Source organism: Thyridium curvatum (genome assembly GCF_004353045.1).
Source record: "Thyridium curvatum strain D216 chromosome Unknown NODE_67_length_248306_cov_82.505095, whole genome shotgun sequence".
In the NCBI taxonomy this organism is placed as follows: Eukaryota; Fungi; Ascomycota; class Sordariomycetes; order Thyridiales; family Thyridiaceae; genus Thyridium; species Thyridium curvatum.
Genome location: NW_022156822.1, coordinates 39,449 through 65,288, shown reverse-complemented (window position 1 = coordinate 65,288; position 25,840 = coordinate 39,449). Strand labels below are relative to the sequence as shown.

The 25,840-nt window shown below is 54.5% G+C and overlaps 4 protein-coding genes across 4 annotated transcripts; 1 reads left to right on the top strand and 3 right to left on the bottom strand.

Moving 5' to 3' along the window:
- Positions 1-205: 205 nt before the first annotated feature.
- On the top strand, positions 206-9,265 carry E0L32_009325 (uncharacterized protein; the record flags this gene model as incomplete). The annotated part of the gene is made up of 1 exon (XM_031144278.1): positions 206-9,265. One exon carries the CDS (start codon positions 206-208, stop codon positions 9,263-9,265), a length of 9,060 nt encoding a protein of 3,019 aa, XP_030991148.1.
- A 2,365-nt stretch (positions 9,266-11,630) lies between these two features.
- E0L32_009324 (uncharacterized protein) lies at positions 11,631-13,250 on the bottom strand (the record flags this gene model as incomplete). Its single annotated transcript, XM_031144276.1, has 1 exon — positions 11,631-13,250. One exon carries the CDS (start codon positions 13,248-13,250, stop codon positions 11,631-11,633), a length of 1,620 nt encoding a protein of 539 aa, XP_030991147.1.
- Positions 13,251-16,122: 2,872 nt separating this feature from the next.
- Positions 16,123-17,851, bottom strand: E0L32_009323 (uncharacterized protein; the record flags this gene model as incomplete). Its single annotated transcript, XM_031144275.1, has 5 exons — positions 16,123-16,942; positions 17,013-17,463; positions 17,525-17,561; positions 17,621-17,646; positions 17,704-17,851. 5 exons carry the CDS (start codon positions 17,849-17,851, stop codon positions 16,123-16,125), a joined length of 1,482 nt encoding a protein of 493 aa, XP_030991146.1.
- A 2,220-nt stretch (positions 17,852-20,071) lies between these two features.
- On the bottom strand, positions 20,072-25,587 carry E0L32_009322 (uncharacterized protein; the record flags this gene model as incomplete). Its single annotated transcript, XM_031144274.1, has 2 exons — positions 20,072-20,644; positions 20,710-25,587. The coding sequence occupies 2 exons, from the start codon at positions 25,585-25,587 to the stop codon at positions 20,072-20,074; spliced, it is 5,451 nt and encodes a 1,816-aa protein (XP_030991145.1).
- Positions 25,588-25,840: the final 253 nt, after the last annotated feature.

The following is a 25,840-nucleotide window of genomic DNA, read 5'->3' as shown; positions in this document are numbered from 1 at the left end:
GAAGCGAGAAGGGGATCCCAGCTCAACAAGTCTTCACCCATCATGTTAAACTGCAACCAATTGCGCCACGGTTGACAGCTGGAGATGCCACAGCTCTGGCCTCCTCAAGGTATGCCCTCGCGCCACTCCTGAAGCTTGCACCAAGCTTATGAAGCTTCTAGGATAGGGAACTGGGTTGCGCAAGCCGAACCAACTTGTCGCCGACATGGCGCTGTTCAATCCTACCTTCATCTTCGGCTGGGTCGTCCTCCTTTACCTCTCGTCGTTCGTTCTCTTCGCGATACTTCGAATACTCACGGGGATATCCATCCAGCGCATTGGCTACTTCTCCGTGAGAAGAGTGGCTTACGTCCCCCGAGATGGCTTCAAAATCGAAATCCGTGGCCTGGGACTCAATGTCCACCGGCCCACCTTTGCACAACCGACCTGGCTGAGCATCGTCATCGACGAACTGGTCGTCACAGTGGACTATCGGGAGCTGGAAGGAGTGAAGGCCACAGCAGGTGGATCCGATGATGGAGATTCGCAGGACGGCAAGGACACCACCCCGCCGAGCACGCCTTCACGGGCCTCCTCGACACGCCGCTCCCAGGCCGTCCCCGCGCGAAGCGAAACGTGGAAGCAGCTCACGAGGCTGAAGGATAGATTCAAGCGCCTCCATCGCAATATCAACTGGTTGCGCATGGTTGACGTCGTCGCGACAAACTCAACTCTGAACGTCGTGGATGTGGGCAGTATTCAGGTTGGAAGCTTCACAGTCGGCGTGGACACTCGACGAAAAATGGTAGATCGTGCTCGGTTCTTCTTCCAAGGCAAGAGCGAAAAGAGACGTGAACAACAGCAGGCAGAGTGGATCCTGACGCTGAAGAGCGTCCTCTTCACGGTTGATCAACACGAGTCTATGGAGGTGCTTGAGAGCGCGACCATCAACATTCACGGTTACCTCTATGAAGCTCTTGACGGGTTGCGGGATGCTGCGGTTGCGGTCAAGGTCGGCCGCGTTCATCTTCCCCTAGATGATATCAAGCTATGGGGCGATCTTCACAAGCTCTGCCGGCGGCAGGCTGTGTCGGCAGCCAATGAGGAAGAATTCGAGGACATCTCAGTGGACCAGGTCATACAGGAGCTCGACACCCCAGGGAGTACCAATGACGGTCTCGTCCAAACCGTGTCAGACTCGAAAGAGTTCATAAGCTCCATTCTGAGGGGCGTGAAAGAAGTGCAATTTGCCGTCAGCTATGTCGGATTGACCAAGAAGGTTGAGGCCGTCAAGACGGCAGGGGGTACACCTGTCCTGCTACATGCCTCGATGAAGGAGTTAGGGATCGACCTACATCGCCTTGACCCCAAGTCTCCTGCACACAGGATGTATTTCCCTTCGAAAGATATCGCCCACGAAGCGCTTGCAGCCGCCCTGTCGATTTCAATTGGCATCGATGACGGCCATGGCAAACCGCAACGGATTATGTACATTCCTATGGCCACAACGACCGTCAAGACCACCCTGCCATCGAAAACCGTCGAGATCGCCCGCGAGCGGAGTGCCGACGAGAAGAATGCGAATATACTCTTCGCAAACTCGGTTGTCACATCTCCATCTATTGACCTGGACCCAAAACACCTTCCCCTCGTCCTCGCCATTCTCCGACCTAAGCCAAAGGCCCGCAAATCACAACCGGAAGGCCGTCATGTCTTGATCTCGCGTCTGCTTCCCAAGGCCAACATCAAATTCACAATGCATGAGCCGGTAATCCGCGTTGCCTTGCCTCCTGTGCAAGAAACGGGCGACCCGGATGATTTTGATCTTATCATTTCATCGATATCTTCTGTATCGCTCGATGTAGAGTCATTCCACTCAGCTATCGAAGATCTTCACTATTCGCTGGCTTCGACCGTGAGAGTACAGTCTCATAATTTGTATTATCACACATCTGGCGGAGCACGTTTCGATTTACTCGAAACCGAGTCATTCGAGCTGAAGGTGCAGCTAAGCGCTACACCGGAGGTGCACGTTATGGCTACGGGCACTTTGCAGACTTTCTCAATCAAGATGGTGCGGCCAGAGATCAGCGATGGCCTGCGGCAGATTGTTCGACAATTACGGCTCAACGTTGAGCCCGATAAACGTGCCGTATCGAAGATTGCGAAGCATCCGAATTTTCTCCGTGCGATGCCTGATTGGCTTCTTCATTTCCACCTGCAAGCCTCGGAATTCAGCTTGGAGGTTGCTGGTGTTGATGATGACATATCTGATGACACCAGAGGAGTGGCTGTCCAGTTGGACTCTTGGTCGGCCGAGTATAGGGCACAGAGGCTCGACCGTGCCAAAGGACGACCAAATCGCAAACGAGCCAGCAGCCGCACGATGTTGTCCCCTGATAACGAACTTCTCAAGTCCGTCCCGGTCTCGCCGCGGAAGAAACACCATCATGACGGTGATGGTCGGCGCATCGCGATCCACGGACGACTCCTTGAGGCATTTGTCGTTGAGTCCTCGGAGAGATGGGAAATCGAGCCCTTTGTAAACGTACCCAGGTTTGAGGTCGCCTTTTCCACATTGAGTGACCATCAAGGGCCGATGTTCCATATCAATTCGCATGTCCGCACCCTGCTCTTACATTACTCCCTTTACCGCCATTATGCTGTGGGAGTTGCGACTATGGTCCTACGCAAGGCCTTCATGCGAACAAGCAAGGACACAGCCAACCCAAGAGGCACACCGCCTCCACCAGCAGTGCACGAGGTCGATCTATTGAGCCCTCCACAGTCGCCCGATCCGTTCAGAAGTCAACATCATCATGACAGCTCGAACCCCGCCCGAGAATTCGTCACTGTTGACGTCAAGGCTGCCTTGGTTCAGATCAAAGCGGATATGCCGAATGATCCTCCCATGATGCTCCAACTCTACAACTTGGAAGCGGGCCGTCATCGGTGGTCACCGCCCTTTTTCCAGTCTAAACTCATACGCCTTTATGCCGAGGCCCCGCGGATGCGCAGTGTTTGGGCCCGGATTATCAGCATCAAGAACGGAAGGCTGGAATACCGAGAGTCTCGCAAACGCACCGCGGTTGGTGGCCTTCACGAGGATCGGGTCGTCGACATTGTGACAGATGCAATCAGAGCAGCTGTGCCTCATGAGCTTGTCTTCCATAAAATTACCGACAACTTCATCAACGTCTTCAAGTCTGTTCAGCAACTCCATCACCGCTTCAAGACGGGGACGAACGAATACATCCTAGAGAAAGGCCCTGAAGGGCCAAAGCACATCCCCAAAATCTCATTGCGCAGCAAGACCTTCCTGTTCGAATTGGAAGATGGTGCTTTCGAATGGAAGCTTGGCATGATATATCGTGCTGGGCGAGTGGAGCAAATGCAAAGGCTGGCTCGTGAAGAGGCCTTCCGAGTCAAAGTCAAGAAGATTCATGAGCAAGAAGCTCGCAAGGACGGCAGCAGGTATCGCAACCGTTCTTTGATGACGCGTGGGCGGTCTGCTCACTCAGGTCATGCGTGGGGCCGCAGCCATAGTGAGGACAGTCGGCCACGATCCAGCACTGAAGGCCATGTCCGAGGCCGAACACCCAGATATGATCCGGACGGTGGCTCTCAAGGCATGACAGGGACATCACATGTGTCCATTGCCGAGGCGCGGTACAAACTCAACCTACACAATGCTGAAAGCTGGAAGAAACGGATCGACCGTCATTACATGATGGCGCGTAATGGCATGTCCGCCATCCGTGATCTTTTCTTTGGCCACGACCAATTACCAGACGATGTCGAAGATCAAGAAAACATTCTTGAGATTCCCCCCCGTCCTGCACTTATGTCCGCCCTTATCAACTCGCTTCACTTCACGATTGATAAACCCAGCTTTGCCATGAAAGAACTCCCTGAGTTCCTTCACAAGGTTGGCAAGGGCATGCCAAAGGACATGCAGTACAGCCTTCTCATTCCGATGCATGTGCAGATTGAGATGGGTGAGGCCAAGCTGTCGCTGCGTGACTATCCCCTGCCTCTGCTTCACGTCCCAGGCATGAAATCCGGACAGCCGTCACGACTACCATCACTGTCCCTCAAGACCAACTTTGTGATCGCCGAGGAGTTCCGAGGACCAGAATCGACGAGGAAAGTCAGGGTCAATATAATTCCCCCAAGAAGTCTGGAACCAGGATGCTCAAACGAGGGCAGTTTCGCCATCGACGTACGCAGGACTGTCGGCGCGGTAAAGTCTTTCTCCGACATGTATATCGACATCAACACTGCCTTACCCACACGCATCACCTGGGGTCCATCATATCAGCCAGCTGTCCAAGACATGATGATGGTCATAGAATCTTTTACAAAGCCCCAGATAGACATCTCCGATCGTGTCGGATTCTGGGACAAGATACGCCTCAACTTCCATTCTCGAGTTCGGGTGGCTTGGAAGGGAGATGGAGATGTCCACCTAGCACTCAAGGGAACCCGTGACCCGTACCAGGTTACTGGGAATGGTGCTGGCTTTCTCATGTGCTGGAGGAATGATGTTCGGTGGAACATTCACGTCGATGACGATCCCAAGCGTTTCATGACTGTAGACAGCGGCGAATATGTACTGGCAGTTCCCGACTACAGTCACCACGCTCGGGAGGTTGATCGGAGCACGGGAGACGATGAGACCAAGAGCGACAATTCCCACAAGTCCTCGGCAGCCTTCAAAAAGGTCGTTATGAAACTATCTGGCAAAGTTCAATGGCTGGCTGGCTTAGTCTTTGAGCGAGCTATCGAGAGCGGCAAGCGAAACTTTGAGTTCACGCCGCACTACGATGTCGTCCTGAAAATGCCTGCGTACGCAAAGACTGAGGATGGCTCGAAATATGACGCTTTCCGAGGCTTTAGAAGCCAACACATCCACATGTCAGTTGCGGTTCGGGCACCGGTAGACCGCGACTGGACCTCGTCGAACCCTGAACCATCACGAAGTTACAACACTGTACATCTCACGCCTCGTTTCTTCACACACTTCTTCGCTTGGTGGTCGCTCTTTGGAGGACCTCTGTCGTTGCCCATCCGACAAGGCAATCTATGGCCCGGCCGAGAGAAGAACAGCAAGAAATTTGGAAGACATCTTGCAACGATCAAGTATAATCTCCTTCTGGCGCCTCTCTTCCTCAGTCATATCTACAAACACAAAGATGTGGAAGATTACTCAGAAGACGCTGTCTCGGCCACGGGCATCAAAGTCAGGTTCGACAGCTTCATGCTCGATCTCCATCAAAGGAGGGAGGAGTTCAATCTCCGTGACCGTGGTCGCAAAAATCAGTCGAGGACGACTGGTATGAAAATACATGCTGGCCAACTTGATCTAGTGTCCGCTGATGTCAGAGCGGTGTCGGCTAGTATCAAGGGCACGTCATCAGAGGCCCTCCGAAAACACTCTGTCGAGACTTTCATCACTCAGCAGGCCGAGGATGGCACTGACCTGTCACGCTTCACCATCCCCGACAACGATTTCACGTGGATTGATATGGACGACTTTGTTGAGTTGGATTGGATCCTACCCACAGAACCCAACCCAGATACCCAAATTCTCCCACTGGCCTATGCCCCTAGGGTCACATACTTCCGCCAGACTGATATTGATGGAGTTATTGATGGAGATCCGGACAGGACAAGTCCTTTCGGGGACGAACCGACCCACTTCTGTATCATGAGGCACGAGTTTGACCCAAGACGAGTTCAGAATGAGCTCATTCAGAAACGTCTGGATCAGCTCAGAACTCAGATGGAGGCCCATACGCGGAATCTTGGAGAGGCGGAGCTTCGCATGGTCCGAGACGACTACAGAGACCCCACTTTGAAGACCGATTTCGATGCTCTATCGAAACATAGCACGGTGCTCCAGGACAAGAAGGCATTCTTGGAACAAATGAGCCAGGAAATGGAAGCACAGATCGCCTACGACTCCCACCGTCGCGCCAGTGAAGCGGGCAGGAAAGAGCCAGCCTCCGACACCTCTGTGAACATTGACGAAGGTCAGGTCTCCATCCCCGCTGGAGCGGAGTTTGTCAGTGACTTCAAAAATCGCTTCGTTGTTCACAACATCCATCTCAAATGGAACAATCTACTTCGAAACATCATCTTGCGATATACCCACCAAGTCAGCCAGAGGCGAGGTTTCGTGTACTACCTCTCTCGCCCAGCAGTCAAGTTTATCCTCGATATTGTCGAGGAGCAGGCTCGCTCGAAGGCTGCTCGTGCTACAAACGGGGCATCTTCTGCTACTGGCGGCAGCGCTGCCACGCAGACACCTGACAACAACCATCTCGATAGGGAGACCACCAAAGACATTGAGGATAGAATCCGCAAGATCTTGCAAGATGGCAAAAAATACGTCAATGCAGATGATTCGAGCGACCCTGACAGCCCGCAGAACATCTCTATGGAAGACTTAACGAGCGGCATTGCGGATGGCTTCACACCCCAGAACAGCTACCATGTGCGACTGATCGCCCCGCAGATCCAACTGCAGAGTGAGAAGAACAAGAAACATGTTGTTCTGCTTACATCGAAGGGCATGGAGCTCAAGGTCGTTGAGGTTGTCGATAAGGAGCGGATATCTGACAACGTCAGCGGACTTGTCCAGCGTCGATTCCTTGTCAACATGGACAGCACGCAGTTTTTCGTGACCCATCAAAAGTGGTTCTCGACACAGCTGTTCTCCATGTACTCGGGCAGTACATATGGATCGCCCTTGGGATCGTCTTGGCCTCCTTGGGTACCAACCGAGGTGATGTTCGACTTCCAGACCGATCCGTTTGGATTCAAGAGGGTCGTGCAAAAGACCTCGGCCATGCTGCGCTACGAGAAGTACAACACGCTTCGTTTGAAGTATGACGACGAAGTGAACACCGGTGAAGGTCCAACAGCCAGCAATCTCGAGAACGGAGAGAACAAGATGGACAATCTATGGGTCGAGTTCCCTCAAGCACGAGCCCTTTGCAATTCGTCTCAGTACTACGCCATCTACGTCATCGTGCTGGACCTTCTTTTGTACAGCGAACCCTTGGAGAAGACCCGGTCCGAGCGGCTGGAAAAGATCATGCTGGCCTCTGACTTTAGCGATCTTCGTGGCGCCCCTGAGATGGTGACACGGCTGCAAGAACGCATTCGCCAGCTGGAAGACATCAAGAACCACTTCCAGATCCACTCCAAATATCTGGACAAGAAAGGCTGGCAAGACCGGCTGCTGCTGGAGCGAGATCTGTCCGCCTGCGAGGATGAGCTGTTCTTTATGATGAAGGCCATCACAACCTCCCAGGGCAGGCATGATTCAGCGCAGAGCAATGCGTTGCTGAAGTGGAGCATCACGGCGAAAGAGATTGTCTGGCAGTTGATGCGCGACAATAACGAACCCCTTGTCGAACTGCAGCTCAAAGATATGGAATATGACCGCACGGACAATTCAGACGGTTCGCACATCAACCTATTCCGCGTTGGCAAGGTTCTCGGATTGAACCTGCTCAATGACGCCATCTACCCGCAAATGATCGCACCGTACATTGACGAGAGATCACCTGCTGATCTCGACACGCGCCCCATGATTTCGATTTACTGGAACATGCTGGAAGCCATCGCGGGGATTCCCGTCATGGACCATTTCGAGGTTAGCCTTGTCCCACTGAAGATACAGTTGGAGCGAGAGGTTGGCAAGCGGCTGTTTGAGTATATCTTCCCCGGCATGGAAGGCGACAAGACGGGTAATGGGAGAGATGATTCCCCATTCATCGTCAAGCCAATGGATGACGATGATGGGGACGATGACACGACAAATGCGTCCATGGGTCGCGTTGCGATGGGTGGTTCAGAGCAAGATCTCGAAGCGGGCAACTTCATGACCCGGGCCGGATCTCTTGAGCTGCGTCTACGGCCAACTCTTACATCTAACCCTCAGACCATTCCCATCAAGCAGAAGGCCCTGAGTATCCATTCCACAGAAGGGCACTCATTCCGGTTCTTCCGTTCGGCGACCGGCTCGAAGAGTCTGGGCAAGAAGGCATCGCAAGACTCTCTGCGAGCTGGAGGCACTCCTCGACCGGGTGTGCCCCGCTCGTCGACTGGCTTCTCGTCCAGGGATGCAAGCTCTACCAACAGCGATTCCAAGAAGGTCTCGCGCTTCTTGCGCAGCAAGGGCAACGATGACAAAGATGACAAGCCCTCGGATGACCTGACGAAGATGATCACGCGGGCGAGCAACTACATGACTTTCTCCCACATCAAGATGGGATCGGTCGTGCTCTGCCTCAGCTACAAGGGCAAGGGTGACCGCAGCATTGTAGATGTGCACGACTTTGTGTTCCGCCTGCCGTCCATCGAGTACCGGAACAAGACATGGTCCAACCTCGATCTTGCCCTCGCGTTCAAGAGCAGGGTCATCAAAGCCCTCATCTCGCATACCGGCGCCATCATTGGCAACAAGTTCTCCAAGCACAGGCCCAACACGGCGCAGCAGTCCAAACTGCGGGAACTGGCCACCAGCTCCATGCTCCTGGCGACGCCTTCTATGTCTGAGTCGAGAGAGAATAGCGGCGACGACTCGTCCTCCATTTTTGGCACGTCCCCCGTAGACTTTTCCCGCTCGCCCCCGCGGTCTCTGCACGGCTCGCAGTCGTCGATTCCACGGCCTAGCTCGATTAGTAGGAGCTCGAGTGTCGCGTCTAGTCGGTCGCACCGCAGCGCCCTGCCACCGAGCAGCAACAACAACGGCGGCGGCGGCGGCGGCGTTCCCAAATTCCTGATGATGACGCCTCCTGGTGGCCATGACAACGGCAAGAGGCGCCCAAGCGATCAGCTCCGCCCTGCAAGCAGCAGCAGCAGCAGCGTGAACCAATACAGCGTCACCATCTCGGGCGGCTCGCACAACGAGCAGAACGAGCGCCGCAAGTCGACGATTGGCGGCATGCGCGAGAAGCTGAGCGCGTTCACGTCGCGGCTCAAGGACCGCGAGCCGTCCAACTCGGGGTCCGGGTCGGGCGGCTCCAGCAGCCAGACCGTCGGCACGCCCGGGGCCGGGCAGCTGTTGGCCGAGACGAGGAGTCTCCGCCGGGCGGCTACCAGCAAGCCCAGCACGCCCGACATCCAAGAGGGCGAGAGCGGGGGCGGCGACGACGACGATGACGACAGCTTCCTCCGCGAGGAGGAGCTGACGCCGATCAACAGAGACAGAGACAGGAGCTCGGATTTCGTCAAGAAGCTGAGCAAGAGCGCGAGGATGAAGACGGGCTGAGACGGTCACGTTCTTCTTGAATTACCAAATACTACGTACGACACTACATGCAGGAAGCTGATCGTTCCCACTGGATACCCAACTTCCCCAGACATTTTTTTCTTTTTATCCTTCTTTTGTCATAAATCACTTTGCATTGGTTGGTGTGAGCAAGAACGTGTTTTTTGACAACCTATCACTCTGGGGAGGATGGTGTCTTTGGACTTGACTTGCAACGGTGTTTATAAGGAGCATTTTTTGCACACAAAGCGGAAACAGGGGCGGATTTGCATAGAGATGATAGGAAGGGTGGCTTGCGTGGCATAACATATGTCGAGATGGAGGCAGCTGTGTGGACTGCGATAGCCGAGCAGCTTTACTACTACAAACGAATAATTCCATTACTATTCAGCGATTGACAGGTCAGGATTTTCATTCCTGCATACTTAGGTTTCATGGTATTGAAGATGATGTACAACGAGTCTAATCAACAGACAACAAACAGGCTAAGGGAATTTAGCAAGTGAGGCTCTCCAATCCACCCTACAGGACCAGAGCTTGCAAGAACGCTGTTTGTTGTGAACAAGTTTTAGACATGGCGTTTTGGCCAGACCGAGCAGGGCGGGCTTCTTCTTCCTTGGAGAACCACGGCTCGATATCTCTTCTCCTGTACAAGACTGCTACGCATAGGGAAGTAAAAGAGGAAGAATATCAACCAGCACACCGTCCAAGCTGCCTAGAGCACGAAGCAAAGATACCTACCACAGGCCGACTAGCCAGACATGAGGATCATACCCATGAACTAGGTACTGGAAGAAGGCAAGGCCCAAATCCGGATAAGTTACCAACCTTGGCCCTCGCGAGGAACATATTTTACCTCCGCCTTTTGCGTGCGTGCGTTGTCTCAAAGAGGCAATATACGTCGGCAACAGGACCAAGCCCAGGGACGAATCCATGGGATGATGATGACCCGACCCACCGGCAAGCTGCAACCACCCACCTGCAGAAACCCTGAAACCCACACACCACGCCACGCCACGCCACGCCATCGCCATCGCCCAGCCCGCCCATCCCAACAGCCCTGGGAAGCTGTCACCGGCGCGCCGGTAGCGGCCGTTAGCGCTGGAGGCGGGGTGCCTTCTCGAAGCCGCCAGCCTCGACTCGGATTCTGAAAGTGCGCCGCGTCACAAAAATCAGAGAAGTGTGAAAAAAAAAAAAAAATGTAAGGCCGGAATGGACAAGTCCGTCGTGTTATCCGACATTTCAATTACCGGGTCACGCCGGGGTGTTAGACCCAGTCGGGAAGGAGGGTTGTCCCCTTGAGGAAGGACAAACACCAGCTTGATTAGGGAAGAGAGACCGCGGTCAAGAATTTTGTGTCCAATTTCTTTCATGTGCGTCGACCTGTGTGTTCTTGAGGATATCTGTGATCAAGAACAATGTACAATTCCACGGGGTTAGTCTTGTGTGGTGGCCCTCTCCAGCTGACGATGCCAATGCCGATGCCGATGCCGGCAACCCTTTTGCAAGAGGCACACCGGTTCCCCGACCCCGACGCCCCCATGCAGAGCGAGCAGCCCTTATCTTTCGAATCCAACGTCGGGAACGCCCGCGAAGAGTACCGGTATCTGCAGGTCCCGGAAGTCTTGGCCCCTTCTGTAAACCCCATTCGTCGTGTGTCAGGATCCAAAGTCGTATCCGATGTCCACTCACACACACACACATCCAATGTCCAATAACCCATCAGTACTAACGCCCAAACAAGATGCGATGATCGACCCATGCAATGCTATTCCAACTTGCGAAATGATCCAAAAGCAAACCCATGCTCCATCTGCTATGAAAAACAAAGAGAAAAACCAGCGTTGTCGTGCAAAATAAGACGTTCATGTAGGGAGGCCTTTCAGTGCGGCCTGTCGTATTGCGTGGGTAAAGTGAGTCATTTAGGGTGCGTCGAGGTGGTGCATGTCGTAAGAGAATTCGGACCCATTGTTGACTGCATGTTTCCATGCAAATTCTCGAAGGAGTTATTAGTTTTGCGGGGACCCTGGGCTGCAGCCAACGTGTACTCCGTTAGGTCCGGGCCCACGCGATCAATCTCGGTTGAGGTTCGGCGGTCGAGCGAGTTCGCCGCTGAAAGGTTGACCGCGCTCCAGTAGTCGATCGGCGAATATACAGACTGGTCAAACCGGCTGCTGGCAATCACCTTCGTCCGTGATGCTTAATATGGGTGGATGGTGGGTTGTCAAGGCCATTCTTGGCCCGCTGTGATGAGTGATTGTCGGACCTTAAGATACAGGTCAGAGAAACGATAGTTCGCGATCCTAGAGTAGCTGTGCAAATTGGCGAGTTGTAAGCCGTGCTTCAACTGTACGTCGGTCGATTTCTAAATGGTGACAGCGACCCATCGTGCCGGGACACCGTCAGGGCCGATATCATACGGTCTCGCGGTCATCTTCCTCGGCGGGAGTGCCAGACGCGCCCGGCCGGGCTTTCGGTCATCCAGCTTGCCATTCTTCCGCATCGCCATCTCCATGACGGCAATGCGAATAAAGTCCGGGTTTTCGCGCACTTCTCGCTGCCTCGGTCCAGGCAGTGCGTCAAAGGCCAGCGGGAGACTCTTCTGTGTTGACGCACTGGAGCCTGATGATGTCGGCCGACTTCCGTAAGGGCTCCGGAAAGACATAGGTGAGCCACTCCGTGCCCTCGAGACCTTGTAGGTCTGCATCTGAATCGAGGCCGTGAAGGCTGTGCGGGATTGTCCGGCCGGCCGGCCGGCTTCGGAAGGCCTTGACTCAATGCGCGCGCTCGTCGTCGGGTTAAGATATCTTCGAAGCGCAGCGCTTGGCTCATCTTCCAAAGGCGGCGGTCTTCGTTCGTCAGTATATGGGATACGAGGGTCCAGAGTAAGGATGGAACGAGTGAGGAAATCCTCGGGAGGGATCGACGTCAGTTGCATGTTGGAGAAGGATCGTGCAGCGTTGCGAAGAGCCCGCAAGGAAGCAGTCAGATTCGACTTGAAAGCCGACTTCAGCGGTCGGAAGGGGAACCTAGACTCGGCTTTCTTGTCCGAGGCATCTGATGCAGGTTCAAAGACTCTGAAGTCGAGTTCTTCCACATCAATGGTGGGACTGGATAGCGGGTGCACCACCTCCTGAACACCTGGTGGCGACGACACGGGCTCCAGAGATTTTCTCGTCGGCTTGGTCCTGCGGCGTCTAGGAGGAGTCGAAGGGCTCTCCAAAGACGAGATAGTCCCAGTCGTAAACGAGTCTGTCAGAGACGGGACCGACTCGAACGAAACGGTGTTGGCTGAGAGTATAGAATCGGCAGTGCTGTCGCATATGGATATATCGTCATCTTCCAGATCCTCCGGCGCACTCAACAGCACATCCAAAGGGCTCTTGCTCAAAGTGATACTAATCTCCTTTTCCGCCTCGTGAGATTGCTCGATGATAGAGTCGACTGTCATGCGCTTCTCGTAAGCCGCGCGCCTGCGCAGGCTCCGCGAACTCCTGGGTGGCGGAATATTGGTGATGGCCAGCAGTGCGGCGACAGAGGCAGGAATGGCATCGGGATTATGGTGAGGCGTGCGCGGATTCTGGCGAGAAGCCGACGAATTGTGGTGGTTGTGTCTCCTGTCTCCATGATGCCGGTGGTGCTTGTGCGGGTGCGGGTGCGAGTGCGCTGTCTCGTTCTTTGAGTTTACGGGGATCTTGACAGGGCTGGTGGGAGTAGTCGGTCGCGTGAGCGTCGTTGTGGTTTTTGGCGGACTTGGGGTGGGCGACTTGGTGTCGGCCTCCTTCCGCTTGAACGCCATGGCCGGTGTTGAAGAAGTCCTGGTGCTGGAGGTAAAGATGCTCCGAGATTGGGCATAGCTGCTCTTGGAAGGAACAGGAGACCGAGGCGGAGAGGAAGAGGAGGAGGGCGACGGCGACGACGGAGAGCCAACAGCGTGGTGTGTTTCTTTCTGGCGGGAGACCAAGTAGGAACGAGGGGAGATCATGATGCCAAAGAGGAACTGGGCATTAATAAGGTACAAGTACAGTGGGTGACACTGCCCTGCCCGGAGGCCATTCCCGGGGGCTTGCGACCACAGCGTTCCCGAGCCTTCCTGGGCTGCAGTGGGAGGGAGAGCCAGCCCACTTGGACGTGGTCAGGCGAGCTGAGCCAGTCAGAAGTCCGGCTTTTCCAAGGACAAGTTATGATGCAGCAAATGCAGCGGGATCACAGGCTTCGGTGGGTACCCCAGATTTTCTCGTACGTAAAAGCAACCTTTGCAAAAGGCGCTATGATCCGTTGTCGACCCTCAATCGCGGACCCTGGACCCAGCTGGTAATAAATGGATCTGGGCGACTTAGATCCGATAAGGAAAGCAAGAGTTGCGATGCGACGTGCCAACTTATTATCCGGACGGTGGGTTTGTATTTTCTTCGAGAAATCCCCGGTGGATGTCAATGACTCCTGTGATGTGCGCACACACGCACGCTTTCGGCCAGAGCGATGCACGAGCATGCGTCAGGAACCCTGCGAAGAAAACCCGACAGCCAGGTTCGCTGCTGGACAGAAGGGGAAGATGACCCAACGTCAGGTCTTGGCCTGGGCCGCGGTTGACTGGGAGGTGTGCGGGCGGGCGTGCGTGGTGCTGCGTCGCGGTGGCTCACGCAGCTGGCGCAGGGTGGCGGGCGGCGGCGGATTGGCTGATTGGACTAGGACCGGACCAAGGACCAAACGGTGGCGGCAGAGAAAAACCCCTAAGAATGCGACTCATGTGACTTCATCATGCAGTCTCAGGCTGGGGCGTCCTCGCGGAGGGGGCTAACAAACCACCAGCACCAGAGATGGACGGCGTGTATCGTATCGAGGGCGACGGCGTTTGAGGTCCAAAGTAGGTGTCAAGTGTCAAGGGGAAAGAAAAAGCAGAGCAGATATGGATTACATATGTTTTTAACAGGATGACTCTCCAAGGACACCACCACCCATTTCTCCGGGAGCTGACATTATGGAGGGGGGAAGATGGAGGGGGATCCGGGGGCGCGAGACAGGTTTTTGATACATCCAAGAGCCATGGTTAGGAGGTTAGGTAGTTACCTAGGTAGGTTATCTTTGCTTCGTCGAGATAAGGGAGGCAAGCGCCGACCTGACTGGAGCGCCGCGCATCGAGGCGATTCAGGGCAACAGCACCCGTGGACCTCAGTCGCGGACTCGTGGTACCCCCAGCCGACTTTGGGTAGAGATAAGGAAACTGGGACCATCCCGCTGGCCTGTGTCGTAAGTGGCACTAGGCTACTGCACTGCTGAACTGGACCGATCCCTGGTAGTTTGAGTGCCCTGCTCGAGTATCCTCACGCCTGGGCGGGTCTCTCTGTTCTTGTCAGGCTGACATGTACACATGCCATCTGGCCGACTCCTCCATCACCATTCATCTGGAGGACATCTCGAACCCCCGCATTCACAACATCGGCCAAGTGTGTCTGTCTCGCCGCGCTAGACTCCTCCGTCCCGCCCGCAGTGGTTGATTGGCCAAGTGTGGGTGGTGGTGGTGATCTGACAAGCAAACAGCAGCAGCTGATGACTTATCCCAACACCAACTTCTCTCAGAAACAAAGGTTGCCTGGGATCTGGGCCGTGATTCGATCTCGAGATCTCGACCAAATCGCGAACAGTGCGCCCCTGGGGGGTGGGAAGCCAGATGATCATCCGCACAGTGTGCCCTGTCATGCCCTTGTCCAGAACGAAAAGCCCTGCAGTAGCGCGTCGTCCGCATACAGTGTGCTGCGTGCTGCTGCGTGTGCAAGCTGCCTCTCATTCGACCCGTGTTCTCTCGAGGTTGCATCGGGGCCCAGAAGCCCTAGATGATCAAACAGTCCATTTGGGAGCCACGTACGTTGTGCAGAGGAGAACAGCCTGTCATCTACGGGACGAGCAGGATTATCACAGAAAAGGGGTGCATTATCCGATGCTGACAATTCCCGGATTCCTCGAGTCGAGGTCACACCTCCCTCTCGATATTTTGACACGCATGCATGCACGCATGCTCTTTGGAGGAGAGTAGCACGGCAAATAGCCATCTACAAGTACAGACATCGACGACTACCCCACAAACAGCCCATTCCTTCTCGAAGCCCGAGAGGAGAGGGGGTGGAAGCCTGACATCTCTGTCCGTCCCCAGGCCAATCTCCGCACCACTACTTGTACAAGTAGGACTCAGGAAGCGAGTAAATATCCTGTATGCTGGCCACTGCATGCACGTCGCTCGAAGAAGCAAAGTGCTCTTATCAGCCCGCCATGACTGGCTGGACCTATGAACCCTTCCCAGAAAGGACCGAAGCTTTTAGTGCCCGGACTGTGTGCTTTTTTGGGGGGGGATCGAGCCCCGGATGTTTCGTCATTCGGTATTCCCGACCACCGCCGTTACCAGAATAGGCAGTTGACATCCAATATATCTGGCAAGCAATCACAATGCGAGGTTGCGCGGATGATGAGTAAGGAACAGGCAGTATTATTACTTGTATTTTCCATTTCGACAACGGCAGTAGTGACAGACAGGCACATGACTGGTCCATGCCCATTGTAGCTTGGCTGTTGTAAACTAACACCAGTCTCCTCTAACTCTGGGTATCCGAGCCAAGTCGAGCCTCGAAGTCCGGGCTCACCTAGCATCTCCTCATCGTACAGGCAGGCCGTAGGGTATAAGACAAAAACCGAAACAAGACATTCTCGCACCCAACTAGTGTGTAAACTCCGATCCGTGATATCAAAAGACCCAAAGTGCAAGTGCAGGACCCGGAACTCCGCAAGCCATGAGTAGTCCCCCCTTCATGAGGTATAAGGCAAAAGGAGGGGGAGAAAGAGAGAGAAAGACGATGTTGTACAGGTCAGAACGGCTGCCCGCCGCCCTGCGCCCACCGCGGCGGCGGCGCCTTGGGCGTCTTGGGCGTCACGACGCCGAACCGCCGCTCGCCGTACCGCGACAGCCGCTCCTCGTTGTAGTCTCTCTCCCCGCGGTACTCCATGTCCGGGTACACGCCCTCGCCGCCCAGGTACCGCGCGGCCGGGAACCGCCTCAGGTCCGCGATGTCCTCGCTCGTCACCTCCGCGCCGCTCGGGTACCGCGGACCGCGGCCGGTGCCGCGGCCGCCGCTACCGCTACCGGTCCCGACGACGACGAGCTCCTTGGCCAGCCCGTCGATCTCGCGCTGCACGTCGCTCACGCGCATGATGCCGTTGGACGTCATGGTCTCCTCCTCGCTGCTGCGCGGGCTCTGGCTGCGCAGCTCCTGGCCCGCCGGCACGAGCCGTATGTCCCGGAGCGCCACGGGCCTCTTGCCCCCGCGCCGGCTGCTCTTGCCCCCGCGCCTGCCGCCGCGGAGGCTGCCGCCCCGGGAGCTCTTGCCGCCCCTGCTGCTGCCGCTCCTCGCGGCGCCGGCCGTCGTCGACGCCCTCGACGCCAGGAGCTCGGGCTCCGTCGAGGCCATCTCAACGTCCGCCTTGCGCGTCAGCGACGGCAGCCAGCCTCCGCGGTCGCGGGAGCGCAGCAAGGGCCGCAGGGCCGGCGCGGAGGCGGTGATGAGGGCGAGGTTGGTCTCTATAGCCGACGTGATGAAGCCGATGTTCCTCGTGTCTCCGGGGCCTCGGACCAGACCGAAGAGGCCCTGGACTAGGAGGACCAGGCGGACGATGGACGTTATCGTGACTCTGTGTGTTTCTCAGTCAGTACATCGATGCACCAAAGTCTGGAGAAGGATAGAAGCTGCTGATGACTTACAGGAACCCAAGCAGGAACACAAACATCAAGCCAATCTTGGCCCGCTTGGGAATCTTGAGGTCCACGAAGATCCAGAGCGGCAAGCCCAAGATCAGAAAGTCAACAATGATATTGATGACCGCGTTGGAGGTAAAGAGGACGCGCTGCTCGACGCATTGGCCCCCGCGGATGGTCTTGTCCCAGGCGAAGGCGACGGGTGAGCACTGGAACGTGAGTGCAAAGAAGACACCAAACATGTGCAGGATGTTGAACGTGTTGAGGCAGATGATGAACTTGCGGACACCGCCCTTTTGTCCGAATAGCCTCAGCAAGAATATGAGGACCGAGGACTTGGCGAGGGCTAGAATGGGGTTGTACAGGATCTGGACTGCGAAGTTCCATATCCTCCCATTCGTCGGGTCGTGCGGTGGAATTTGCGACTCGTCGATGCCGACGAAGTTGGTCTTGATATCTTTTGTTGACAATAATCAGTCGGGAGGCTCCGAGGTGATCATGAAGCTGGGGATACTTACAGAAATAGCTAAAGACGGTTTCCGCCACTGAGATAAACTGCGACTCGTGTTAGTACATCGTGATGAGAACATTGGCATCGCCTTGAGACTTCATACCATGGCAATGGTGATGAGCCAGTCGTCTGCGCTTATCGTTAGCAACGACCAAAGCCTTGGCTGCTCACACAAAATCAACTTACCCAAACCAAACTGGCGAGTTGCCAGTCGGCCTGCATTCCGAAGCCCTACCACTATGAGAGCCAGGCCGGGAAAGAAGAATAAGATAAAGAGCGCAAATGTCTGAAGCCCACTCGTGGGCTCAGAGTTAACGTCTAGCACCGAGGCCATCTCGCCGGATCACGAGAAGTTGGCAAAGTTTCAATACTAGGTCAGCATGGAAGCGAGTCATCAAGACGAAAAGAAAGACTGAAGACAAGAGAGATGGGATGACAAGAAGGAAGGGGGACGGGAACTGGTATAAGTTATAGGGCGTACGCGATATACTTAGACCATGAGACCGGTAAAAGTCGAGAAACTGGCGGTGTTGATGCCGCTCAGTCGCAGCATCCAGCCCTCGAGGTGCAGAACGCCGTCAGAGGAGACGGGATGACGACGATCATAGCAGCTGCGGTGCACTGCGGTGTGCCTCTGGCAGGTGTGAAAGAGTCTCAGAGGTCCCCAACCGGCTAAAGTCCTGCATGTGTATCATGATACCCTCTCAGCAGATCTCTGAGATGGGACGACGCAAATCCGACTGCAGAGAATGCAAATGGTTCACGCATTCGACCTTGACGTCGGATTGCTGCTACTCTGCCTCGTGTCTAGTGGCCACGCGTTGCAGAGGTGCTCATGCGTACGAATTTGGAGAGATTCTACTCTTCATCTTGTAGCCATAGCCAACACTTGGTCGAATAGCCAGGGCAGATGAGATGTCGAAGAGCCTCACACTCTGCCTTACCTCAGTAGAGTCAAAGCCAGTAGCCTCGACACTTCGTGCACCTTCGAAGTGGCGAGCAGCGGCTCGGTTAAAAGTGAGTTGCTTCAAGTGTCAGGTCGCTTCAAGAGCCAATGATTTCATCTCTACACCATCATGTTCAATCAGTGGTCAAGACCACTGAGAGAACCAGAAAAGAGCAACGAGCGGTCCTCGCAATAGTTCGGAATTTTAGCAGGTCGGGAGAACCACAAGATGTTCGGACGAGAGCGTTCGGCGATGTCCGTCTGTCATGACATTCATCATGCGCAACCACGCACGATGGGGAGATGGACGCCTCTTTCCCTTTGAGCCACCCTGTGAAAGTCTGGATCTGGATGGTCTGGGGAACCCTTGAACCAGAGAATATCGCTTGCGCACAGACTGTTGACGTTACCCCGGCCCCACGGCAGAAGCCGCGATGACAGATGCGAGAGTCCCAAAAGAGAAGAGGAGGAGCAGCTGGCCTGTAGTAAGTGCTGACCGAGCCCATCCTTGGGTCAAGTCCGGGAAGGGGGCAGCAAGTGTGGTGAGTGCCGTGCGGCGAAAAGAGGAAACGTTTGAGTGTGGGTGGTTGAGACAAGAGGCGGCTGAGAAACAACAACGCCATTGGCCGCCGGCAGACACCAACCAAACAAGCATTGCAGGTGCCGAGTTTGACATGGCCCAAAGCGGACGTCATGATAATGCTGGTTCTTGCTTAATTGCCGTGCCTCAGCTTCTCTTTTGCCTGCCCGAGAAAGCAAGGCCCCAGCACCAGTTCGCATGAGACTCGGGAAAAGGTCTTCGAGAATGACAAAAACCCTTGCAACGGTCACAGACCATCTGGCATTGCGATCTTCCGATGCAGGTGTTGTCTGGGCCACGGCAGGACGGCACCGGACGAGAACATCGTCACTGTGGCCTGCCTGGCCTGCCCACCTGGAGAGGGAGAGTGTCTCCTCATGTCAACAGGTGCTCCAAGACAAAGATCTAAAAGAACAAGAATAACCAGGAGACCAAGTCGGAAGCTTTTCCAAGCTCAATGACGTTGTGGCTGAGACAACATCAGGATTTCGAATTTTTTTACACACCTTCACGACTGCAAGCTTCGTGTCAAAACTAGCCTTTGTAATACTACTTCTATTCTCGTAAACTTATGCATAATATGCATCGTCGGAGCCACGAACCCTCTGCTGATTAAACGCACAGAAGACTTCGAGAAGGCATGTCTGGTCTCTTTGCCGACATATCAGATGAACTCGATCACATCCACACAGAGCTTCGGGACCTCGCTTGTCCGATCCACGGCTTGCACAATGGCTGGTCACCTACTCGCAACCTCCTCATACCCAGTACAAGCCTATCGAACCCCCCCTTCATGACGGTTGTAGCTCGAACCGAGCCTCATCCGAACTTCCTCCCGGCTCTCAATCCATGCTAGGTAAATCGTCGAAACGTTCGTCACTTGTCATAATTCAATACTATGAAATGCCGCGCGGTAACTTTTTGATTTTTTGTCTCTTAAGTACAGTAACGCCGGTCCAATGCCAAAGATCACAAGAACTACACGTTTTGCGACGTGAAGGTATATGTCCGCAGACTTAGCTCCAGCTCTACTCGTCATCAGCCTCGGCCTCGGCCTCCCTTTCGGCCTTGCGCTTCTCTGCCTCCGCCACCCACTCCTTGGCCTTGGCCCGCACCTTCTCCTTGCTCTTCGCATCACCGTGCTCCTCCTCCCACTTGCCCCACCGTTCATACCACTTCATCGCCACCCTAGGCTTGAGGCCCTTGGCTCTGGTGCGCCGCTCAAAGAGGTCTCGGATGACTGTAGGGTCTGCCTCTCCATCTTTACCCTTGGCCCGTTCCGCCCTGAAGTACGAGTTCTCCAGGTCGAGCAGGCGGCCCCATAGGTCGGCTCGTTTGGGCCATTGGTCCAGAATGCCCTCGAAGATGGTTCGACCCCGCTCGGGGTTGCCGCTTGGCGACTGGAACTCGATAGACGCGAATTCGGTCATGAGCGTGAGGTGTTCGTGCTTCTCCAGTCTTTGCATAGCGCGGGGAAGCAGAGCACGGGCTCTCTCGGGAGCCTCGAGATCGTAATGCAGGAAGTGCGCATAGTCAAGCCACACTTTGGGAGTCTTGGAGCCGAATAGTTTCAGCATGCTCTGGAACAGATCATCCGCTTTCTATAGGTCAGAGTTAGTCATCTGTTCTCTTCAAAAAGCCGGGGTAGTGAACGGCTTAGACTTACACTGTGCTTGGCCGACTGGATGTAGCTTTGAGCCAGTCGTTCGTACACCTCCTGCTTGTCGTTGTACTGGCAGGCCCTCTTGAAGACCTCGTCAAGAGTTTCGTCCGTACCGTAAGCGACTTCCAGATTGAGGTAGGCGATCCACATGTTGAACTTCTCGGTCTCCTCACGTGGGTTGATGGTGTCAAGAGCCCTCTCGGCGATCTCTCGGGCCTTGGCTAGCTCGCTGATCTTCATCTGGAATGCCATATAGGCAGTCCAAAGCTCGGACGAATTGGGTTGCCCCAGAAGAAGTCGTTCGAAGTCGCTCGCTGTTTGTGGCCCCTGAGCATCGAGATTGGCCGTCCGATCCACTTGGATCTCGGCCTTTCTCTTCTTCGTCTTCTTCTTATCACCAGCATCCTCATCTGCAGATACATCTTGACCATCATCGGCCTCATCGAGAGCAGCGCCAGACCAGTCAAATCCGCCCGCCTCAAGTCCAGACCCAGTCGCTGTGGTCGAGTCAACCATGTCCACGTCCTCATCTGAGGACTCATCGTCAGACAGGAGCTCGTCATTGTCTGTGCCGGTAATGAGCACCGCCCCGCCATCATCCAGCATATCCTCATCCTCGCTATCCTCGTCCTCGGAGTCGAGGCCGGCACCGGCGTTTTCCTCATCGGAGTCGACATCCATGTCGCTATCCTCACCATCGAAATATGACGGCTTCAGGCCCAGGTTGATTCTCTTCTTCTTGGGGTCGACTGCAAGAACCTTGGCCTTGACCTTGTCACCTTCCTTATAGAGCTTTCTGGCATCCTTCACCGGCTTCTCTGCCATCTCACTGCGATGGCATAGCCCGCTGACGTTGGCCGAGTTGTCGAGCAAGATGAACACTCCAAACTCCTCGGCCTTGCGAACCTTGCCGGTAACGATTTCGCCTTCAGTAAAACTCTCCAGTGTTCGAGGCGGAGTATAGTTCTCGTCGATCACGGACGCCTTTAGGCTCAACAAGATGTGGCCGACTGTGGCATCCACGGAAACTACTCTGGCTTTGACAAGCTGATCGATCTGGAAGTGGTCCTTCCACTCCTTCAGATACCGGTCAGACAGGTCCGACACCCTAACGAATCCAGTGATGTCACCGCCCAAGTTGACGAACAAGCCCTTGTCTGACACGTTCTTGACGAATCCCCGGACGATATCTCCAGCCTCGAGCTTGGACCCCTTGACAAGCTCCCGATCCTCTACAGGAAGGGAGGAGTTCAGAACTCGCGAAGGCCGGGCAGATAACCTGATCTTCTTGTTGCTCTTATCGAGTTCCACAACAGCGACCCGGATGATATCGTTTTTCGAGTAGGGTAGGGTAGTGGCAGACTCATAATCATCAGCAAGGTCCACAAGGTGAATGGGACCCGAGACTGTCTGACTGAGCTGAACAAGAACCTGCCTATCATTGACCTTAGTCACCTTGCCTGGCAAAACCATGCCCTGCTTGATGGTGTCCCAGGTAAGGGTTTCGGATGCGCCAGGGGCGCGAGCTGAAAGATCCAGGCGGCCGTGCTCTGCATCGACGCCAGTCACTCGGACACGAATGGCCGTCCCTATGGGGTAGTTTGTGGCGAGGTCTTTGACCTGTGACAGATCGTCCGACACATCAAGGGCGTTGAGCCTACCCCGGAGCGTGGGTGTTAAGCTGATCCATAGGCAGTTGGGTCCATGATTATTGACGAATCCCAGCCACTTGGAGTCTACCTCAACTTGAGCGAGAGAAATTGGCTTGGGGCTCTCCTTGCTCCGCAAAGTGCTCGGCTTGATAGAGCAGTCTATGAGGGATTGTGTTGTCCTGTGCGAAATAGCGAGGAATGTGTGAGTTTTGGCATCATGAACTCCAAGTACACGAACGTCAATGACTTGCTTGACTTTGAATTTCGACAGCGGCTCTTTGGCGCTTGGGATCTCATCCCACTCGTCAAAGATCTCGGAAATGGCGATGCGACCTTGGATGTTGTCAGCAAGAGCGATATTGAGCTGTGTCTCCTTGATCGCCGTGATCTTGGCCTTGACAGTCTTTCCGACGGTGACATCTTCGAGTGTCTTGATGGAATTATCAATCGGATTCTCCACGATCTTGGCGGTCTTTGCCTTTGGCGTCTTGTCCGCTTCAGAAGGGATGGATACCACCAGCCTTCCATTGTCAACCGAGACAATCTTGACCTCCAAAGACTGGAACTTGTGCAGTCCAAAATCATGCTCGCCCTGAGCCTTGCTTGGTATAAGTGACTTGGGCAGTAAAGCAGTGAGGTTGCCTCCGAATTGGATGAAGGCGGCGGTCGCGGTAACGTTACGGACAAATCCAGAAACGACAGCTCCAACCTTGGCGTCATCCCATGTGGCTAAAAGCTCGCCAGTTTCTCCGGCCTTCACAAGGCTGGGTTTCTGGGACAAGACAAGAGCGCGCCGTCCCTCATTCTTATCAATGACGACAAGATTAGAGAGAATCTGTCCCACGTGTATCTTCTTCAACGCCGACTGATTCTTGCTGGCCGATTTATCCGAGAGGTGACCGACGGACAAGGTTGCCTTGAGAAGGCTCCCTTCCAGCTCTAGGAAGATGTCATCCTCAGTCTTTTGCGTCACCTTGGCGGCCACAATGTCGCCGATCTTCAGGTTCTTCAGAGCCAATTGCTTGTCCATGCCAAATGCAGACGGATCTTTGCATGATACAATGAGCTTGTTGGCTTCGGGCTCTGCGTCGAGGACGCGGACACTGACAACCTGGCCAACCCGGAAATGCTCCTTTGGATCATGAATGTACGCCTCGCTCATCTCGGAAATAGGCAGGAATCCTCTCATAGAGCCATAGAACTGCACAACAGCGCCATTGTGAAGGACGTTGATGATGGTGCCAGGCGTCTGAAGACCCACAGAGACCTGATCAAAAGAGAACAGCGGCGAGGCCTCTGAATTGACCAAAGTCTTTTTCAGGGTAAGGCGGAGCTGGTGCTTGGCAGGGTCGGTTGACAAGACGCGAGCCTTGACCTTCATGCCCTCCTTGAACTTCTTCTCGGGATGTTGCAGCCGCACATCTGCCATGTGCATTTCCGGAACCAAGCCAGAAATACCATCTGCGAGCTTAACAATCAAGCCAGATACACCCTCGTCATTGATCATCAACTTCTCAATTACACCATGAACGACCTGGCCGACCGGGATGTCGCTGATGCGCAAGAAAGGTTGCTCAAGAACCGTCTTCTCAAAAGAGAGTAGATAGAGTCCATCAAAGGAGTTGTATCCAATGACGCGGGCGCGGTGGACGGAGTCAACTTTGTATGGACCGCTGGATTCGTACAGGGCGTCAACCTTTCCATCCTTGACACGAGAGATATGAACAAAGCCAGGCACGCCGTCCACACCGATATCAACCCAAAGGCCGATGTCTTGCTCGACTTTGCAGACTTTGCACTGTTCAACAATGGACGAAATTGGCATCACTGCCAAGGGCTGCTTGTTGGTTTTCTTCACCGTCTTTTGTTTCAGGGTAAGGATGTGATCGAGCAGAGAAACGCCGAGCTTCGGGTTCGACGCGGTAGGGAAGTTGCAGATGATCCGGGCCTTGACTTTTTCTCCAACCTTAAACTTCTCTTCCAAATCTGTCCCATCTGGTCCAGCTCCGGAGTGTGTCGAGTCAGCTGTGACATCAAGATGGCCCAGAATTTTACCAACAATTCCTCGTCGCGAAACTTCGGAAACAAGTACGTCAACCACACTACCTGGGAGGAAGGATTTGATTGTCGGGGCTTCAGTGGCGACAGACTTGGGGCTACCGAGCTGGCTTTGTTTGGTGGATAGCTGCACAACCTTGCCATTGGCGTTTTTCTTGACGACAAGACAGAGAACAGCAGATCCAGGCTGCAACCTGCCATCGCCAATGGCGGTATCAACCTCCTTCTTTGGAAGGAAGGCTCTAAGCTCTGATCCTTCAAAACCTAGGCTCATAACAAAGCCGTGATCTTCTTCACTCAGAACTGACGCCATCACTGTACAGTTCTCGACGATGTCCTGATCAGAGAGTCCGGAATTGGCCAGTTCCGGGAACAGTGAGAGTTCGATGCGACGCTTGTTCTTGCTTGAGTTGGTAGCACTGTCATCAATTGTTGATGTGACAAAGGCCCGGAGGTATTGACCAATCTCGAAGAGCTTGGACAGCTCGACATCATCTTCAGCACCTTCATCCGTTCTGTCATCAGAGTCGGCAGCCTCAGCTTCAATTCGATCGGTAAGGGTCTGTGAAATGGCGGTGATCGGGATATGTCCCGTGAGATTGTTCGGTAGAGTAACGACCAGGTCAAGTGCATGAATTTCAGAGACTTGGCAAAGCACCAAAGAGCCCTTGACGAGACGCTGCGAAGCTGTTAGAAAGAGGAACTTGAGAATTGTGGTACTGGCGTGGGGGCTTACCTTGAAATTGAGGCTCTCAATTTTTACCGAGTCTTCATCGTGTACTGCCTTATTATCACGAGGCTCGCCTTTGGTGGCAGACTTTCCCTTCTTCTTCTTGGAAACCTTGCCAGCTTTGTTGGCATTGGCTCCCGACTGCTCTTCGAATAGAGCGTCCGCCTTGGCTTGAACCTGGATTTGCTTCTGCTCCAGGGGAGATAGAACGCTGCCGCCTCCACGAGGAAACAAGGGCTCCTCTTCTTTGAGGCGAGATATGATCGGGGCCTTCACGGGCTTGGATTCCGAGGTCTTCGTAGGTTTCGCCTCGCTCTTTGCGTCTGCTTTCGAAGCCTTGTCTGCTTTGGGGCGTTTTGACGGTCTGCCCTCGGAAGCAGGCCTGGCCGATTTTGCTGCGGATTGTCCGCCTGGCGCATCTTTGCGCTTCAGAGAACTCATGATTTCCAAAGCACAAACCCGACTGTACGTCGAGTGCTCGAAATGTGCTTGAAAATTCAGGCGTCGCAGCAGTACCTTGATTCTTCAATTAGAGCAGGCGCTAAAGCAGAGAGTCCTCAGAAAAAAAAATATCTGTGGTGGAGTAGTAGCTGATAAGATAAGACTGGATTGACCGCCCGTTTGATGGGGTCCGGTCCTTCCTGCAGGGGTCTGGCCTAGGCCTGCTGCTCCGCTAACAGTGCGCGCCGCCTTG